The 21576-nt window shown below is 39.7% G+C and overlaps 1 protein-coding gene and 1 long non-coding RNA gene across 7 annotated transcripts in view; one reads left to right on the top strand and one right to left on the bottom strand.

Moving 5' to 3' along the window:
• The window catches only part of LOC307028832 (protein diaphanous homolog 3-like), a 218784-nt gene that overhangs the window by 123496 nt on the left and 73712 nt on the right, over nt 1-21576 (top strand). For all 6 annotated transcript variants that reach the window (XM_079664177.1, XM_079664176.1, XM_079664175.1 and 3 more), the window contains 4 exons: nt 1389-1518; nt 8846-8971; nt 12255-12418; nt 19397-19532. In XM_079664177.1, the coding sequence (XP_079520303.1) occupies nt 1389-1518; nt 8846-8971; nt 12255-12418; nt 19397-19532 (556 nt within the window). The remainder of the gene's footprint in view (nt 1-1388; nt 1519-8845; nt 8972-12254; nt 12419-19396; nt 19533-21576) is intronic.
• Nucleotides 9360-21576, bottom strand: part of LOC307028836 — a 30997-nt gene continuing 18780 nt past the window's right edge. Inside the window, exon 2 of the long non-coding RNA XR_013805126.1 lies at nt 9360-9691. This is a non-coding gene — a long non-coding RNA (uncharacterized lncRNA). The remainder of the gene's footprint in view (nt 9692-21576) is intronic.

Raw genomic sequence — 21576 nt, 5'->3', positions numbered from 1 at the left:
CACGGGGGGACCTAGTCAATGACCTGCAGAGAGCTGGGACCAAAGTAACAAAGGCTACCATCAGTAACACACTACGCAGCCAGGGACTCAAATCCTGCAGTGCCAGACGTGTCCCCGTGCTTAAGCCAGTACATGTCCAGGCCCGTCTGAAGTTGGCTAGAGAGCATTTAGATGATCCAGAAGAGGATTGGGAGAATGTCTTATGGTCAGATGAAACCAAAATAGAACTTTTTGGTAAAAACTCAACTAGACGTGTTTGGAGGAGAAAGAATGCTGAGTTGCATCCAAAGAACACCATACCTACTGTGAAACATGGGGGTGGAAACATCATGCTTTGGGGATGTTTTTCTGCAAAGGGACCAGGACGACTGATCCGTGTAAAGGAAAGAATGAATGGGGCCATGTATCGTGAGATTTTGAGTGACAACCTCCTTCCATCAGCAAGGGCATTGAAGATGAAACGTGGCTGGGTCTTTCAGCATGACAATGATCCCAAACACACCGCCCGGGCAACGAATGAGTGGCTTCGTAAGAAGCATTTCAAGGTCCTGGAGTGGCCTAGCCAGTCTCCAGATCTCAACCCCATAGAAAATCTTTGGAGGGAGTTGAAAGTCCATGTTGCCCAGCGACAGCCCCAAAACATCACTGCTCTAGAGGAGATCTGCATGGAGGAATGGGCCAAAATACCAGCAACAGTGTGTGAAAACCTTGTGAAGACTTACAGAAAACGTTTGACCTCTGTCATTGCCAACAAAGGGTATATAACAAAGTATTGAGATGAACTTTTGTTATTGACCAAATACTTATTTTCCACCATCATTTGCAAATCAATTCTTTAAAAATCAGACAATGTGATTTTCTGGATTTTTTTTTCTCATTCTGTCTCTCGTAGTTGAGGTATACCTAGGATGAAAATTACAGGCCTCTCTCATCTTTTTAAGTGGGAGAACTTGCACAATTGGTGGCTGACTAAATACTTTTTTGCCCCACTGAATGTACTTGCAAATGTCACTTCAGTCCAGTTAGATCCTTGTGGGGTACTTACTCTTTAATACCAGCAACAACACAGCGTTTTCAGGCTACAGCGCGGGTTTGTTTGCCTTGTCTGTAGTTCCCTACAGTGTAGCACCGCCACTCTGGCAGACTGCCAACAGCTGTCGAGACAACGCACTCCCGCCGTTAGCCTTAGACATTTAAAAAAAACAAGGCAAGTCTAAAGTACAAGTGCAAAAAAAAAAAATGCAATCAGCTTGTCCCCAGAAAAAGCACTTTTACAGAGTACTATTGAGATAAAGTGAAATAAAATACATATATATATATTTGTTGTTACTGTTACAGGTTTATGTGTTTATTTTATATGTTTGTGTATTTTTGTTGTTGTATTACAGCTAAAGGATACTAAGTCAGCGGACCAAACAACCACATTACTCCATTTCCTGACGCAAGTATGTGAGGAGGAGTTTCCAGATGTGATCTCGTTTGTTGAAGACCTGGACCATGTAGACCGATCTAGCAGAGGTATACATTATAACACATATGTTCAGACCTACTCAATGAACACTTCGTATGAGGTTTTATTTCAAATGATTAAGCATGCAATGATCCCCACTCTAATTATCAAGTAACAACCACACTTCTTGATAATTTTAACATTTCCTCTACCACCCGCTGTCTGGGAGATGTTATCACAGTGTGATTATTGCTGTTATTTTGGTTTCCTGGCCTGCTGGTGTCAAATAAAATTCGCAGGGAGTTCTATCTCCTTCCTGTCAACATCCCCGGTGTTTTACCAACTGGTCTTACAAAATAGAATTAAAAATAAAATAGTTAGACTATTCTTTGAGCAAGCACACAAGACACTTATCCCTTCTCTCTGTCTGAAAGAAAAAGCCATTCTCTTTAGATTTAAGTTAAATGAAGAAACGCTTGTTTTATTTTCTCTTCCACATGTTGTTAAGGCAACTAAACAATCTATTCAAACTGAATATTTTAGACATTTTGAAAGGATGCTTTGGCCGCTTGTTTTATGTTGGCCATTAGGCAAATTGGCCTGACATAAACAATAGTGATGATACTGGAAATTGTAATGGTACATGATGGGAAAGGTGAGCCTAATGAAAAAATAATGAGCTGTGTGGGATGTCCAGCCTTATAAACTACTGATATCATGAACCTTATCTCATGATTACATTGCGTAATTTCAACTCGTTAAGTTTAACCCCTGAGATCCATTGGCGAACAGACTAAATAAAGAATGTTTACCTGAGCACATCCAAAGAAACCTTAGAGCAAAGACTAAATCAACAAAATGATTAAATCCATCACAAGAATATAGTCAGTTAGTGTACATCATCATTTCTATTAAGTTATAATCTTTTAACACAAATAAACAATTTGTATTAGATGTTATTGTCTTCGCTTGCTTTTCATGATTGCACTTGAACAGTAATGATAGATCCAGGCATTATACAGTAGGATGTGCTTTAGAGAGCTTAATGAAAAGCAGGCTGGCTTCTATTGGATGTTCTTACCTCGACAGAAATGGAGCATTCTTCTTCCGTATTCCTTTGTCTTACTTTGAGGTTTCCTCTTACCTTTCTCCTTGTGTTACTCTCTGGAGATTATTCATGTTTGAGATGCTTGTTGATTCTGTAAACATGCAGTGTATCTAACCAGTTCAATGTTTGATCTATGCTACACTCTGCGCTTCTGCACTGCGGTTTGATACCAACATTAATCTTTTTCCGTTGCACAATGACAAGAGATATAACTTTATTTTTCAAGAGAATACTTCAGGCCATGAATACTGCTAAGATGAATAACAATAGATTCAACAGTTACAGTAATTAAGACTTTTGTGTTGCTTTACATCACAGTTACTGTTTTCCTTTTAATTAGCTGCGAGATCATGCTAACAGTCACGCATTGACAGAGGCTCCCACATGGCTCTGAGTATGGTCAGTGTTGGGAAAATTGTATGGAAAAGGTCACAAACAGGCAGGGACAGACCAGGTGGTCAGCTCAGACTCTCTTATATTCTTTGTTCATATTGCCATGGGCAACTCTCAGGAGGAAGCAGCAAGCAGCAGTGTGTGCGCTGTCACAGCATGTTTCTGTTGCTGCAAAGATGATTTTACCCACTGCTCAGTTCCCAGCAGGAGGGATTGAAGGGAACAGTGAGGAGAAGAAAAACAGACTGAGGATGACATATGTGACTATTGTTTGGACTCTTCCTCATAAGGACCCCTCCTGTTTCTTTTGGTGCTCTTATAATCTGCGGATAATGATGCTTCTGTTGAGTGTTTCATTTTCTACCCAACCGTGTCCACAAGCCCATGGCCATGGCTTATAGGTGAAAGGGCCAGATCAATAGAGAGCACAAACCCTGGGTCTGTCTTCAAGCTTTTTCCACCTCCATACATGATGGCCACACACTGAGTATATTTTTGTATCTACGGTATATATGCTTTGCCCTCTCTCTATCTTCGTCTTTCCCTGTGCGCATTGGCCATTATTAGATGCATACACTAAGTGTCTCATCTCTTCAAATCTAGTATTCAGACGCACAAATCCCATTTCGTCTTTATAAACCATGTGTGGCTTCCTTTTCATCATGTCTGACAGCCATTCGGGAGTCCTGGAGACACACTGAAAGGGATGTGTTACATCTATAGACGCTAACCAAAGAGCTTACTTGAGCATGAAAACAAGGTTTGATAGAGGTAGCAGTAATGATTTGCGCTGCTGTTGCAGAAGCCGCTGTCTTTTGACCGTATGTGACACAGCTTTCGTTCCACCCATCACCAACCCTGGCGTCTCTCATGGAAGCAAAACTGGCTTAGTTCAGGGGTTCCTTTGTGTCTGTCTTCTAATTTCTGCCCCTCTCTCTTCTTTTCAGCATTACAATCATTTTCTTGACATTGAGAAGCAGTGCTTGTGTGCTGCGACTGTCTGTCATTCTCTTTGTCTCTATCTGTGTCTTTTTATGTATGTCAATATCTCCCTGTGACTTTCTCTATCTTTCTTTCTCTGACTCTATCTCTTTCCGTTTTTTGTTGTATCAGTTATGTTCTATTTCCACTTTATCTCTTGCTCCTACTTCTTTTGTCCTTCATCCCAAACACCCTCACAATACACAGCAGTCAGGTTTGGGCAATACGTGTGGCTTGTCGCGTTGTACTTGGTTCTGAGCTTGATGTTCAAGTCAGAGAAGAGACATGAATGTGCTCTAACAGGCTACTTCAGCTCTTACATGTTCAAACGCCACCTTTCAGTAGCAGACACACTGCTTAGATGGAAAGCTATGTGTAATACTAAATAGACTTGTCTGCATACATTTCATATTGCAAAGGAGGAAAAGGTGTTTTGGCTCAGTTTCCGTTCAAGGCCTGCGGCGCCAAGGAGTCATTAAGAAGTAATGTGGGGAATCAGCCATATTGAGATGTTTCTTTAATATGTGGTTAAAGCATTAGTTTGCTACTTGTAGTTTGACCAGCCTCAGGTTAAAAGTATACAGTGAAAGCAGTCCACACTACAACTTGCAATTCACTGACCTTCATGCTCTTAGTATGTATTAGGTGCTGAGCCCGATGAGATACGCCCCGTCCACACAGCAGCTTTAAAAAAATCTCCCAGCGCTTCCAACGCTTCTCTGCCCATTGACTTTGAATGAGGGTGACGTCACTTTGCCTCGCTTTTCGCCAAACTGCATTGTGGGGAAGCAAAGCGAAGATTTCCAGGATGTTCAGGATTTTCAGGATTCAAAAGTTGAGCAATGTTCAACTTTTGAAGCTGAGCTGGAAGCGTCAGCCAATCAAATCCCGTTTATGCAAATCTGACAGTACAAGTGCTAGCCAATCAAATCACGTGTAAGCTGGGAGAGACATACCGCAGTTCATTTCCTCATATTCCAAACGAGAAATTACGGTAGCAAATCACCCGGTTCTTTACGACCGGAACTATTTACCGGGATACAAACCGGAGGAACCAGGCATGGAGGGAGGTGGCAGAGACAGTGGGTGAAACTGGTAGATTTTCACCTGTTTGGAGAGTTTATATCCAGTTTACTTCATTTTAACATTGCTATTGCTTTGTATGTCGGGGCGGGAGATTCATGTGATTGGTTGTTGGTCGCGTTGCTCGCAAAAAATCCCCAAGCTTTCAGACACGCCCACCTCCAAGATTTTCAAGAGTTTTTCAAAGCTGCTGTGTGGACGGGGCGCGTCTGGATTTCTTCAATTACAAGTCTCCAGTTCCCAGCCTCTGGCACCATCAGTTTAGTCGCACTTGTCTGTCAGGCTCTGGCCTCAGGAAGCAGATCTGCTTTTCTTTTTCAGTCTCTTAATTTCCATACATCATAGGCTGATCTATAGTGGAGATTTGTGTGTAGCAGTGCTGTTGTGAGTGAGTATGGTCGTGTGCTCCACTCAGTCTCATTTATAGCACAGCAGCTTGGCAGAGTAATAAAAGGATGTCAATGAGGGATCTGACCTCTACAAATAATCCAATTATTATTCCTCCAAAACATCCTATATCTGTCTGCAACCCCTCTGGACCACAGTGGCATTCCAGCACCGTTGCTCATAAACATCACTCAGCCTCTAACACAGAAAGAGAAAGCAGAACTAAGGTGGCCACTGAGACCACCATGAAACTCCATCTCTGCTTGTCACCGCACCACAGAGCAATTATACCACAATTCCTAAGTTGTTTGTGACAGATGTGTGTTCATAAAGAGCATCAGCATCATCTGTTTTAAATTACATTTCTCTCTGTTTAACAAAATATTCCAGCTGCTATACTCCTGATGAGTCCCAGACAGATTTTCTCCAGAAGCATATGCCTCAATTTCTGTAACCTGCATGTCTTTTCTTTGTCATGTGCTCCTCCACCTTGGGGAGCCTCATCACCGAAAGCTTTCAGTTTGGATAGTAAAAAAAATGCAGAAGAGGGGGGATCCCTCTATGTTGCCTTACTTCTCCTTCCCCTGACTCTTTTCTCAGTCAGTGCATCACTGGGCTTTAATCATTTCCATTAACATCGGCTGCCGGCTTGGCCTCCTTCCACTTCTGCACGCTGCCCATGTCTCCTCAACAGATTTCAACTGTTGCTTATGCAGAATGCTTTCAAGAAAAACCGACAGAGACTTAAATGGAAATGAGAGAATAAGTGAAGTGTCAGTTTCTGATTGTTTGCTCGAATAATTGTTCGGACAAGTTCATCTATCATACTAATTTGACTGGGCATTGGTCAGATATAAGGAAATAATTAATGATTTAGTCAAAGATTTATGGTTTTAAAGAGTGTTGACAGAATCCAAATCATGTCTCTCAAGAGGCGATAACCTTCTCGGTTGACAGGGGTCGCCAGTCTCTGGCACTGTTATTTTGGGGGTCGCGGGCTGAAAGTTTTGGGACCCCCTGATCTAGACAGCAGATTACAGAACTAACAATCTTATAAAAGTTATACAGAAATGTATCTCCAAATCCACAGCAATGTCTCTCTGGCAGACATGTTACTATTACGTTACTAGTAGAAAGGTACTGAGGTGTTTTGAGTGCTGCTAATGTGTGACGGACTTGATTGTAGTATCCGGTTCATTAAAAGGCAGGATCTTTTTATTTAAACAGCTCCCTTGTCCATACAATACATGTCATGCAGTACATTATTGTAGTATGAATCATAATTAAGTGGTTGCTGATGTGGTCTCATAAAGACATTTTTATTTATAAGCATTATTTAGCCAGGCAATCTTTTGGGATGAATTATCTCTTCAACCAGAGACATACCATACCATGGCCATAATGGCAGCTTAGAGTAGTTTCTCATACAGTCACATAAGAGCTCTCTTAATAAATGCACCTATCACGACAAATGATGGCTCCACTGTTAACAACATGTAAATCCCTCTGCAGTGACATTTTGTTTTAAGAATATTATTATTTTGAAGAACATACAATTCTGTAAACCTGATCAATTAAATACAAAATTATGATTTGTATTCAGAGCAAAGTGCATCTGTCAAAGAACTGAATCAACTTGTTAATCTTTGGTGAAATATAAGTAATTTTATTTTTGTTGGTGTAGATTTCAGTCTGCAAAACACCTGCTGCTCCAACTGTAGTCTAGTGTTTATTACAACTATTCAAGACACAATTTAGTTGTCCATTTTAACCAATTAGCATCACAGGTGCAAATATAAGGGTTAAACAAAATACTAAGTTATTTGGTAAGTTATTTATAGTAAGTTGATAAAGGCCAAGGTTTATTTTAACATTCATTGATTGTTCAATCCTTTTTTTTTTTTTTTTTTTATCAGATCCACAATATTATTCTGTGTCTATAATGGCAGTAAGAATGGTGTTCCTTGAAGACAAATCAATCTTCATCTGACTGAACATTCCTACTGACCCCTACTTAAAGATTATTCACATTTATTTTCACCTAAACTTCTTACCAAAATAAAACTCAATCCAACAATGCAGTTGATTTCTGGATACTGCTCTGATTGAGACATCACTGGTTCCAATGTCCTCTGGGATAGGTTTTTTTTAAAGAACAGTGTGCTATGGCATTTCCTTTGCCTTCGCCTGACTGTTAACTATTAATGCCAGTGCTGAAAGACAGAGAAGGAGAGCAGAAAGGGTAACAATAGGACTTTGGGGACAAAGTAAAACGTGCAGTGAGTAGAGATGAAGTGATAACCATTTGTCAGTTAGAGACGCAGTAGATGGACTGTAGTAAATGTTTTACAGTATGAAGAAGTTGTTATTGCTGTGTCTTTTTTCTCAATCACGAGTGACAGCTTCATGAAAAGTGCCACCTGCCTTTTCCTCTCAGCCAGCTGAATGACTTGTGTGGGTTTGTATGTACATTCACAAGCTCACCTTCAGCTTCACTGAAAAGACAGTACTCTCACTACACAAAACTTTTTTTATAAGAATCTACAGTCAGCTATTGCAGATTCTTTTACTAGATTGTTTTGTAGTAAATATGTCATAACGAACAAGTGGGTGTGTGTTTGCCCCAGACAGTTTGTTCCCATCAGTAAATGGGTTTTATGCTATAAATTCAGTCAGGAGCTTAGCTTCATTTAAGTTTTCTATTTTTTTTTTCTTTTCGTAAAGCATGTATTAGGATCAAGGCACATTTGAAACTACTTAAAAATAAGCAGCTTATGCCTTTTTGTTAAGCAGGGTCTAATCAGGGTAATTTAAGCCATATGCCATATTCAGTGACTAGCTTAACGTGTCAGCCATGACCAACTTAACAGAAAGTTAGGCTCAGTGTTCCCTGCTCTCCCACCTGCATGATCAAGGCACCTGTTAATAATTCTAAAGATGAAGGACAGAGAAATATTTCTTGTTCAACAGCCGTGTTCCTACTTCAAAAATATGTAAGCAAACATGGCAGGTATTCATATTCACTGCAAGATGTAAATCAAGAAGGGCATAGTATTATTATATTTATTTAATTGGCGACACATAAAGCATGAGCATATTGGAGGAAATAATAACAAAGAGATAGGTATTGAACGTACCGTCACTTGATGTTTATTTTTTCCTCAGATATTGTTTATTCCCAAGGTGTTGCTGGCACTGTGTGAAGCCACAATAACCATGCTTTCAATTGAGCTGGCGCCTCTTGCTCTTTCCCAGTTCTTTTTTTCTGTATGTTGTTTTTCTCTGATTCTTTCAGAGCCTCAAAAATAATAATGCTCTTGATTTTACCTGTAATTGAGTTGTTGTCTTTCTTCACATTTCCTTGACATGTGGGTGTGTTTCTGTGTGATGTTATGAATGTGCGTGTGTGTGTGTGCGTCTTGCTATACGTGGGTGTGTGTCAGTGTCTGCAGAGAATCTGGAAAAGAGCCTCAGGCAGATGGAGAGGCAGCTGCTGCAGCTGGAGAGAGACCTGGAGACTTTCTCCTCCCCTGATGACCCCAACGACATGTTCTTCACTAAAATGGCTATATCCTTTTCACACGCATGCGTTCACACACCAGTTCGGAGCATTATTCATGAGTTAACTGTAATGAATTAAACAAAAACAAAGACATAGAAAAATATAAAAATGTTTTGGGGATTGGAGTTTGAATGTTTATATTTAACACTGTGGTGCTCCATAGGTTGGCAAATGTGTTTTTTACCACATAACTGAATTTGTGGCGTGTAGGTCTTTGGCTAATCATTTAGTTCAACTTATTTCCTTTACCTTTTACATAATGAAATATGCTGTGTTCCCATTACCTTGAACCTGGCCTCCCTACCACTACTGCAATTTTCGATAGGAAATGTTGTAATGATAAGTGGATAAGCCGTGACTCTACCAATCTCCCTCAAAATAAAACCTTTTCAAAACTGTGTAAACAGCAGGATTGTTCACAACCCATTGAGAATCTCTCAATAAAACAAACAGTAGAGATATCTATTTTAACTGTTGGAACAATACATAAATAGAGGCAAGGTGGTCCTCCCGCACTCTGATCCCATATGCACATTTTGTTCACTGTTGATGAAGTGAAGAGTGTCATGAGTGGCATCCCATTCCATAGTCAAGTTTTTATACCAGTACCCCTATCAGCTCTCTTGAAGGGCACTACACTGAGAGGAGAACTGGGACGGGGGAGTGCATCCTTCGTCTTTCTGTCACTCTCTTTCTCGTTCACTACATCAGTCGTTGCTGTATTTTCCTAGAGAAAAAACAAAAGACATTTCATGTTTTATTCAATTGTCAGTTGATTGTTAAACACATTCCCTAATTAACAAACGCGTAAATACACAATTTCTCTTAGGTTTCGTTGTTGACAGCTGTCCATATTTGTTTGGCAGCAGTGTTAATTATTTACTGTCATACAGTATGAGATGGATCAGGTTGACAGGCCTGTCTCATACCTGGTGTGTTAGTGTCTGTTCAATAATACACCCTGTATCTCCTTCATGTAGTTTTGATCGATAGCCTTGGGGCTGGGGCACTGATGGCTTTTGCTGCAGTAGTTAGCAGAGAACTTGAGTGCAACACAGAAAGGTTCACTGAGAATGGATTTGACAGCTCTCTTTCACTGCTTTTCTTTCTACTTCCAAGTGCCTGGCACAAAATGTCGTATTCTAGCAGTAGTGATTAAAAACTCCATCAAATTTGCAAATGAAATCTGAAATCTTAAGCCTATAATCAAATGAAAACACCCAAAATCCCCTTGACGCATTCACTTTCACACACACTCGTCAGGGCATCACCATAACATATTTGATCAGTATGTCTTTCTGCTCAGATGTCATATTCACACCAAGGCCATCCATTTGCAAACATCAAATGGAACACTGTCCCAAGGTTTTTTTCAAAAATTAATATTAAACCCAATTCTGCAATAGGCTTTTGTTTGCAGAAGCATTACCAAAAAAAAAGGTTTTTAAATCCATATTTGCAAGCCCAGTTTGTACAGTATGAAGGTGCTCTTAAGTGAAATTTGACATGAAAAACTGTCTCTAATCTCATATTAAAGTATTCTGACCATAACGGAAAATTACTCTCTGCAGATTTGTATTCGTTTAGCTGTAAGTACCATATCAAAGGAAAGGACATTTCCCGTTGTATTCTTTCAGTTCCTGCTTATCCTAAAAAAAGTATCTTAAAAGAATCACATTTTAAACAATAGTGGCTTCACCTGCAGCTGATTAATAATGTTTGCAACACTCATTACTCCAACCCGCATCCAAGTCACAGCAACTCATGAGAAGCCTGGACTGTCGATTTGGAGACATTGAGAATTCCATTATCGCTTCAAGCTCCACTCGAGTGTACAGTTACTGTGTCATTGGTCTTGTGTAATATTTGTGAGCTAAGATTGTAAAGGTGTCATATTGGAGCATGAGAGAAACTTAAGGAGAATGAGCAAATGAAGAAAGGGAGATGGAAATATGATGGCATAGATGGGCGGTGGGGGGGGTGTGTAACAGTGAAGGATCACTAACAAAGCAAGATTGAAAAGAAATTCTTGAAAGTGAGCTGTAGTTGACCACTGATTTCTCTGGAATAGGGAACAAGTCGAGAGCAGGAACAGGAGGAAGGTGAGACATTTTGCACCCCATGATACTTATCAACTGTGGCTCTTGGCTATTTTTTCTTTTCTTCCTCTCTTGCTTTCCATCACCTGCTCAGGCTTTCCTCATGCCTCTTTCTCTGAGCCCCTGGCTTGAAACGATATTACTGACAAGTCAATCTGGGACCACTGCCTATTGAACTGCATTTACCCAGTTGTGAATAGGTAGTCCCCTCCCCAGCCAGATTCAACTGAGGCCCGACGTCAAATGGCTCCTCCAATTGAGCTGTAATAAAAGTGCTCAATAGGAGCCGAAGAGGCTGCCCACGTAATTGCCAAACCACACACACAGGGACACTTTTGCTTCTTATCTGCCACGACGCAAGGTTGTTGGGGTTATTAGCAGGACAGCTGGTTAGGGACACATTTTATTTTTTCATTGATTTGCAAAGAGTTACCAAGACATTTTGAAAGAAGCAGCATGAATCAAACTGATTCCAACCCAGATTTAATTTTCGCATGCATCAAACGCTTAGTTTTTTATTAAACAGGGTGATTATGTTAAAAGACCAGCTCAGGGTATGCTTTGGAAAATAACTAATAATGTACCATCTGAAGCAAATTCATGTTTACTACATGTGTGTACATTGTGACTTATAATAGACTTTCTTCCAAGTATGGCTCTGGATGTGTATTCATGCTCATCCTTTCCCGAACACTTTAGTCTGACACTGACAACTCTCCAGTTCACGTTGATACAACTTTACTTTTTGGTCCTCCTCCACACACAAACTCAAATGTACCTCCAAAGCAGAACTATTTTTCCTTTTGCTATGTTTTCTACAAATATTGTATAGGCAATCTCAAAATGAGTGATATCTTGCTACAGTAGATCTATCTGTATCCGTTTTATTTGAATTTAGTATTGTGTATGTCAAATAAACCATCACAATTTGCAGCCAGATATAAATGAGATTCTGTAGGCTGCAGGGGTCATAGCAGTCAACACACTGTAGTATTAACCTGACTGACAGTATCAGAGATCCTCGCGCCAACATTCCAGTTCACTTCTGAAATGATGCCTCCTGGCTTAAAATGTAAATACTTTGTTTGTTTTTTAACATGTTATGCAGTTAGATTGAGAATAGTTTATTTTCTCGAACATTTATTTAACAATTATTGTGACATAGATGTGACCTTGACCACAACATCCACAGCTTCGGAAAGGTTGCCAGGGAGCAGTATGACAAGCTGGTGATAATGCACGGCAACATGGAGACGCTGTATCACAACATGCTGGAGTACTTTGCCATTGATCCCAAGAAGACCTCTGTGGAGGAGCTGTTCACTGATCTCAGCAACTTCCGTGCCATGTTCACTGTGAGTATACTGTGCCGCAGATTGACCTATAGTAAAAGTATTCAAAATTGTTTTCTGAACACGTTGTGTGGAAGGGAATATTAACATATTACTGTTTATGTTCACATTACATTGAATTTTGCTGGGTTATCATTGTTGAGTTGATTCCAGTGGGATTGACAGTGCACGAATACAGAAAGAATGTGCTTAATTCAGCGTTAATCATGTGTTGCTAGTGATGTCACATTAATGTGTTAATGTTTATGCAATTTACTTTAAAAATCTGGCACCTAAAAACAACTACACTTTTTTAAAGATCTTGGAGTGGCAATTCACGTGGACCGGTGTTGCAAAATACCATTTTAAAAACGTGATCAAAAAATACTTTGTGTTATTCTGCTTTACTTCCTATTTATCAGCAGTGACATTATATAACCTTTAACCATAATAAAGTTATGAACATGTTTGACTTTAAACTATTTTACTATTTTTACTTATTGGCTGTTAAAGACCAAACCTCAACGTCTTTTTGTGATACTTACATCAGACCCCTGTGGTATAAAGCGAAGCAGCACAGTGCCAGTCCTCTGTAGTCCAGTCTCAGCCAGACATTTATGTCATCCCTGGGCTCTGTGGCCTTATCAGTCTGGCTACTGAGAGCTGCAGAGCTGTGGAGACCCACTGTGTTTAATCAGCAGGATTAGTGGCACAGGCCACTGGGTGCTACAGATAATAGTAGCTAATTAGCCTACTAAAGTCCCCGCCCTGCCCCCCACTTAACATGTACCTCACACACACACAAATGGATTTCATGCCTCTTTTTCACCAGTTATGCTTTCACATTTATTGTAGTGCAAAACTGTACATTAGATTTGTTCAGCTAGGGTGGTTGTTGTGGTGGTTGTTGTGTGCCTAATGCAGACATTGTATGCATACTGTACAACATGTATTCTCTACAGTGGATCTGACAATAGCCACTTTTCAGACCAGATGCCTTACCACTAAAATAATTATCATTCTTTAGAAGATCAGTATTTTTTTAGGCTTTCCCGACATGATCCACTGGCTAAAATGATAATGTCCCATGATAAAGCCAACTGCTACCCAAAATAAAACCACATTAACAGAGTCAAGCTTTTACATGAGCAACTTTAATCAAAGCTACAGCTGTGAAGCTTTACAATAAACTGCACAACTTATATTATGAGTTTGCCAAATTCTCAAATATATTTGACAAATGAGATTATTATTTTAAAATGTAATTTCAAAAGGTATTTGGATCATCATGTTATTTGCCTATTTGTATGGCCACAGAAAGCTGGAAATGTCTCATCATTCAGTCCCTCTCCCATTATTTGTTGGTCAAATTCACATACTAACACTTATATAATGATATACTGTATCATACCTGAGGCTAAAGTCACTATAGTATCTAAACAGTCTTCACAGGCTCGAAGAAACAGAGGCAATCACACAACAAAGGTTCCCAGATGCTTTCCCTTTTCATATTTTATTCCCTATTCTACTCATCCCATGACTTCTCTGGGGTGATTATTTTCCTCACTAGTAGCCAAAACACAGTTAATCACTGGTTGTGTTCCGAGATGAATCAGACCGAGAGTGAATGTTACCAAACTCAATATGTTTCATGCATTTGTTTAATGCCAGTTGATATTAATGAGAATAATCTAGTTGATATGCAATTGGCAGAATATTTACTCATTGTGCAGCTCTAATCCCTTTTTATTTCAGCTCCATAGTTTAGGCTTGAGTTCTGCTGTAGTGTTTTTGTTCCGCCCAAACACAACAGTTAATGACTGGGCCAGTGAAAGGTGAACAATTCAAGTGTTATAAAGACTAGCATTATATGTTCAGAACTCCAAAGGTAGCTATTTATTTCACTGCGATAGGTCAGAAATTCGTTCAAATGGTCACTTCAGACAGACATATCATTGACCAAGGCTAGGTCAATGATCGTAGGCATGCAATAAATCTCAGCTCCGTGACCTCTCGGTCAAATCTGTGTCAGCATTTACCTTGCTGTGCCAAGGCCCATGCTAATAGGTGTGTGCTGTCTATAGACTACTGCCTGAGGCAAACTGTGTGTGTGTGTGTGTGTGTGTGTGTGTGTGTGTGTGTGTGTGTGTGTGTGTGTGTGTGTGTGTGTGTGTGTGTGTGTGTGTGTGTGTGTGTGTGTGTGTGTGTGTGTGTGTGTGTGTGTGTGTGTGTGTGTGTGTGTGTGTGTGTGTGTGTGTGTGTGTGTGTGTGTGTGTGTGTGTGTGTGTGTGTGTGTGTGTGTGTGCGCTCTGTTAACAATTTTTATAGGGAGAGCTGCTTAGCTTTTTCACTCACAAATACGGACACACACCCGTGTATACATCACACACACACACACACACACACACACACACACACACACACACACACACACACACACACACACACACACGTACGTACAGCATGCTCAGTCACCCGTAGGAAGGAGACCCAGGGCGAGGCCGCACATCTGACAGGAATCCAATTGAGCGTGTCTAATGGCGGACATCCAGGAGAGGAGGAGGAGGGGGGAAGCAGACCTGTAGTGATGAAGGAGAGTGGAGGGCAATTTCCTCAGATAGCTGGTTCTCTCTCTCTCCATCCTTCAGCTCTACATTACAGTGAAAATGGATGCTTTGTCATAAGGCAAAGATCACATGACTCTTCTTCTTTTTGTAGTTTCAGACTGATACTGTCAGTATCAAAATGTATAGTTTATTATTTTCAGTAGAAAAAGGATTCCCTTCAATGTTGGAAATGATGGATACGTATATTTTAGATTAATAATTCAGATTTAATACAAACAAAACCAGCCTTACCTCGGCTTTAATTAACAGTTTTATACTCAGTTATGTCCACACTGACTACTTTTGTCTTTGATCAGTCTAATATTGTTAGTTGGTTGTGTCATTTAAGAAGATAGAATGGCCCTTTGGTTTTAACAGCGATTGGGATGTGATTTACTGTTCTATTCTCTTTGTGTAGTTTAAGAGTGATCCTCTCTTAAACAGGCCCACTTGTTGTATTGACCCGTTATTGACTCATCATTGTTTTCCCGCTGCTGGCAGCAGTAAAGGATCGGGTTTGAAATGAGATGTACTCTTTGCCTCTACAGAGCTCTTCAGTGTATCTGCATAGCTATATCATGGAAACCACCTGCCATTCCTTTTTTTTATAGCTTTGATAGTATTGAACTTGGCATGGAAATGTCCATGGGTTTGTCGGTCAGACAGTCTGCCATTGCAGACCAGACTGAATTAACTCAAACTTTGACTTGGATTGTCATGACATTTTCTGCAGACAGTCATCATGGTGTCAATGTGTTGAACTTGACTGACTCTTTGTGCCCTGACTTTTCCTCTTACGCTGCCATTAGGTTGACATTGGCTGTATATTGATTGGATTGGCATGACACTTGATGAAATACATAAAGCCCCTAAAGGACTTATCCTTACAACTTTTGGTGGTCCATTGACATTTTATCATGCGCCACCAGCGTTGTACTTTTTCAGTGCAATATCTCAACTTCGACTTGATATATTAGCCCAAAACTGTTTACAAACAAATATAATCCTCAAATGATGGTGCTTGATTAGTTTTCTGATCTAATTACTCAATGTGTATGGTCCCCTCTGGTTACATTTTGATTCATAACTACCATCATTAATGTGGTTAATGACTACACATTCCTGCAATACTACTGACTTTCCCATCATCCTCAATTGTACTTTGTGTAACGCTTAGTTCACATGCCATCACGCTAAACTATGATTGGGAACAATGTAAACCTCAGCATGTTAACATCATTGTCACTATGAGCATGTTAAGATGCTGGTGTTATTATTAGCTTCAAAGCACCATATTGTCACTGTATAGCTTTACAAAACAGCTAACATGGCTTTAGACTCTACTCTCTTAAAAAGATGGTCTGTTTATTATTTGCCAACATTTCTAACAAGTTGCATAACATTATAAAAACTTACTTTAAAGTTTACAAAAATATAGATGTTAAATTGAATGGATAATCCAATCTGTGAGGCTGTTGTAATCAGTTATTTTGAAAAGCGTTTGTGACGAGGGTAGCGATGGCTCTGTTTGGTTGTTATAGTGCAAGTATGTTTACATTCTGCTATGCTAATCAAATTGGACTTTTTAATCAGAGTGCTGCTTGATAGTGAAGAGGGGAAGGCCTGTCAGACTTTTGACCATGCTCACATTAAACGTCCACCTCCGCTGAACACTAATCTGGCTTCCCTTAATTGTTCTTTATTGGAAATGCATTATGTGTCAGTACTTTTGTACTTCCCTTTTTTCCTCATTCTTTCTGCCCATAATGTACCAAAGTGGATGCCCATTAAGAATATACTCATTTGTGAATCAGTGGTTCTCAGGAGCAACTCAGTTTCATTACATTAAATCAAAGTACATTTTGTGGAGGAGTTGGTTTTATATATTTTTTTAAAAGAGCTGTGAACAGCCATTTGGTATTCATCTTCCTCTTCAGCGGCCTCCTCTTCCTTTGATTTTACATAAGCCTGTTGAGTGGCACACACCAGCTTCTATTCTCTTTTTACGTGAGAGCGCTCAGATAAATGTTGTCTTTAATATATGTCTGGTAAGCTGCCAACAAAATGAAATGTCACTGTGGTCTGCATGAATAAGAACATAATATTCTCTCCAGTAAAAGATCAAGGTCACAGCGTGTGGATGTGCAGTATTTGATAGCATGTAGCATAGGAGGGATTTTGACTTCTTATTATGCAGCTTTACATGAACAAAGAGGATACGGGATACTGTGAATATAGTATACTGTTAAACACCCAATTGTTCATTTGAGTTTTCATATCTCCATATTTCAATTGGCTTGGCGTTAGTTATTCAACTAAGGTGACCAGCTATTTTCTGGGTTGAAGAAAAACAGTATGTAACTGTTTAACCTTGACATAACAGCTTAATAAGTATGATGCTATACTGACTTGTAATAGGGGGAGGGGTGCCCGTGTTAATGCCAGGAGGTATAGACTATAAGCAACTTGCTTTATTTGGTGAAAAAGTCTTCTGCTTTTGACTCATTGTTATTGTGTGTCCTAATGGACAGCAAGCTAAAGTAACTCTAACCAATACCTGCTTCTAACTTTAGCTGCTACCGCTAGTTAGCTAGGGCAGGCAATATCGCCGGTTAGTCGCATTTGCAGGCGTACTTTATCTAGTGTTGTTGCACTTGCTTGATGTTTGGCTATAATCAAAGTTTTCAACTACTTTCAGATCATAAGCAATATCATAAGAAATGCATGTGTACATCTATACATATTTATGACTGAAGTGCACAAGGGAATAGCACTCTGCAGGGTTGCTAAATTGCACAATTACCAAATCGTACATTATTTACATCATTCTCCTACAGTGGCAGGTAAAAGAGAGTCCCCTGGTCTCTTGTACGCAGACTTAATAACCGTCTTTCAGTGAGGCTCAGTAAGTGACTGCCTGTCTTTATCGTGCCTATGTCTTTTTTCAAGTACTACACAGTTTATTTTTGTAGTGAGTGTGTATTTATTTGGATCCATTAATGTTGGTGGCATTACTATTCTCCTACGGACCTGCCTGTCAAGCTGGGGTGTGTGAATAAAGCAAGAGGAGGGGAGACGAGGGGGAGGAGTTGGGTGTTTGATAAAAGCCCAGACTCCTTTTATTTAAGTGACTGGCTATTGATCAGGATGGCAATCATGCTAGCACTCTATTAAACCATATGCAGTTTGTCTCTTGGCTGTGGCATTATTGAGCTATCGACACTATGGTATGAGTTTAACAACCCTGCAGCAAAGGGATTACAGAGCCTGAACCCACAGTGTTTGATGTATTGTGGATAGTATACCAACAATAAAGCAGGCAGGCATAATAGAGAGGCGAAGTCCCACCCTTCTACTTCCGCCCCATGGGACCTTATTTCGGAAAAATGATGTAATGAAGTCAATGGGGAGAGAAAGATTATCATTCAATCTCGTTTGAATTGTGCCACGAATTACACATATGATGTTTGTCAATCTTAAAAAATCATTTCCATGTCAAAATAGTCAGTTTGTCGTAAAACTGTTGAAATATAAGACTATGAAAAATATGCAACTAGAAAGACTACAAATCCCAGAGTCGCGTAAGTGATGTCATTAACGTTACACATTACACTCATGTTACTCACCGAAATCTTGTAAAGCCGGTCCCGCATGCTGGCTCTTACGGAACCGACTAACTTCCCTTTTGTGTATGTACAGCTCTCAACATGCCCAGACTTTCACCTCTTTTAATACTTTTCGCCTCATTCTGAAAGAAAGAGGTGAAATGTGCTAACGTGACGGCCATCTTGGTGTTGGTGACGTGTGCGAGACCAGAGATGTAGTTCATTGAGCGCTTCACACAAAAACTGACTGACTTGAACAAATATACATATTGGCTTCACCAGGTCAGCAATAGGAAAAGCCATTTATTTTTCAGGACTTAAAATATCAACCAATAATGTCTTATAGCAACATATACTGCTCACTCTTTCAGTCTAAATAATTACATTTAAACAATAAATAACATGCAATGCTAAAATTATTTTTGGGTCATCAAAAATACATTACATGAGGAAAGATTATGGCCAAAGAACTGAAAAGACGCTGTACATTTGAAACGGGGATAAAAAGGTAAAAGTGACAACCGAAAACACATCACCTCGCAGACCCTCTGTTTATCCGGTGTCTGAATTCATCTTCGTCAAGTCGTTTTGTGTCTGGCAAGACCAGGCTGATATCCACCTTGGAAGCTTCATCTGACTTAATGGTGCCTGATAATGATGTCTTTAGTGTTTGACAGCTGCCTCTGCCTTTGACAGGCTCTATACCACTGTAATTAACCCCAGTTAGCAATTGGTCTTGTTTTTTCTTTACTTCTGTCTTTGCTCATCTTACTTCCTCCCTCTCCCCACAGCAAGCTCTAAAGGATAACCTGAAGCGGAGAGAAACGGAGGAGAAGCAGAGGAGAGCACGTGCAGCGAAGGAGAAAGCTGAGCGTGAGAAGCAAGAGAGACAGCAGAAGAAGAGGAGGCTGCTGGAAGTCAATGGAGGTAGAGATTGTTCATTCTTCTTTGCCAGTCAACTCATGCATCGTCAAGCGCTTTACAGAGAGCCGTCTGCTAAATCAATACGGTGTCAAATGGCCCAAGAGATCAATCAAAGACAATGGCTGTCATTTATCAGGTAAACATAAGCACCATTTTAATGAATTATAGGAGACACCTTTTTTCTCACAATTCAGTTTTTCTTTTAGAAAGTTAAAACTCACAAAGTCATTTGTGTGTATATGTGATTGATTGGAAAGCACTTAAGTATTGTTTGAAATAATTGAATACAAAATTACTGATTGCCTGATTGAAAGAGAATGTCAAAAAAGTATTTTGAAGAATATGTCACTCCTAACACATCTCCATTAAATGATTAGTTTCAACTTATTATTTCTGACCAATTCATCTTTCAAATGTAGTTTACTACTTTTTGAAAAGCACACATTACCTTGCACTACATTGCAACACACTGTGTTGTGTATTCTGTCTTATGAAGGTAATATCCACATTGTGTTTATATAATAATACTTTAACAACCCTGTGTTCTTGACGTTTAGAATTTCGCAGATTTCAACCGTGGAGATTAAAATGTATTATGATTGATTGATTGGTTATTGATCCACGTACGGACGTTCACCTTGACCTTTCTCTGCAAGTCAGATCACAAGTTACATGACAAATGACCAGTGTTGTGCTAGTTACTGAAAACCAGTAACTAGTTACCATTACTAGTTACTTCATTTCAAAAGTAACTCAGTTACTTTACTGATTACTTACACCAAAAAGTAATGCGTTGTTACTTAAAAAAAGGGCTCCCATTAATGCCCGTATAGCCTTCATTTCAGTACTGTTATTGCATTGGAGAATAATACAATCTGTTGATCAAGAAATAGCAATAGAAATAGCAAACATAGCCTGCATGTGTTCTACAACATACCGTGCAATGGCTTTATCAACTTTTCCCTGGCTAGCAGTCCCTCGGTTAAAATCCAGCCGCTGTTGCTTAGGTGGAGGTGGAGTGACGTCGGATGAGTCTTGGGTCTGTGGTCTTAGCTAGGCTACTAGCTTCGTCCCAGCATGTTGTTTCTGCAGATGTTTCAACAGATTTGAATTGCTGTTTTGGGCAGTAGATAGGATCTTTGACCCGCCAAGACACAACTTACATTTAACTAAAAGATTATTTTCTTTCTGCTCGACAAAAGTGAAATAGTGAGAATATCTCCAGGCGGAGAAACTCGACTTGAGCTCCGCTGCCGCGATGATAGTCTTGTTAGTAAACACAAACACGCCCACAGCGCGTCTCTGCATGTGACACAGGAAGTATCTAAGTACATTTACTCAAGTACTGTACTTAAGTACAGTTCTCATCTCTGTTCGCCTCGCTGTTGGCGCCGCTCACCAACGTCTGGGAGCCGAGACTATATCAAAAAAATAACGGAGTAACGCACCATGTAGTAACGGTAACTGAGTTACTGAATTAAAAAAAATGATGCGTTAGAGTACTAGTTACTGCCAAAAATAACGGCGTTACCTTGTAACGCGTTAGTCCCAACACTGCAAATGACAAGGATCGATGATTACTGAAATTCTGTTGGTCTGTTGGTTCAAGGACAGCCTCAAAAACCACATTGCATCCAGTGAGTTACTCTTCATGAGAGAGAAGAGCATCATGCCAGTTTATGAAGGGTGATGGTTAATTCTGTATTAATTGAATACGTCTACACTCACAATGTATATATCTATACATATTACATTAAATATTGACATTACATGTTTAACAGCACAGGTCTTGAACTAAAGCAACAAGCTACATTGTTTTTATCCAGCTGCCTGTTGTAATAGCAATGCAGCCAAATGATGCGTTGAGAATAATCTGCCTAAAGACAAATCTACTGGCCTAATCAATTGAGTTCAAAAATCAGTCTCAAAATATGTGGAAAAGCAATCAGTCTCAAGTCGGGACATTTTAATAAGGTACCAATAACTAAAATTAACATTTAAGACTGTGTCAACAAGCCCTTACAAGAATTTCATCTCATGAATCAGG

This window comes from Notothenia rossii, assembly GCF_949606895.1.
Source record: "Notothenia rossii genome assembly, chromosome: 2".
NCBI classification, from domain to species: Eukaryota; Metazoa; Chordata; class Actinopteri; order Perciformes; family Nototheniidae; genus Notothenia; species Notothenia rossii.
Note: the sequence above shows the minus strand (reverse complement) of the source record. Positions and strands in the feature narration are given on the sequence as shown.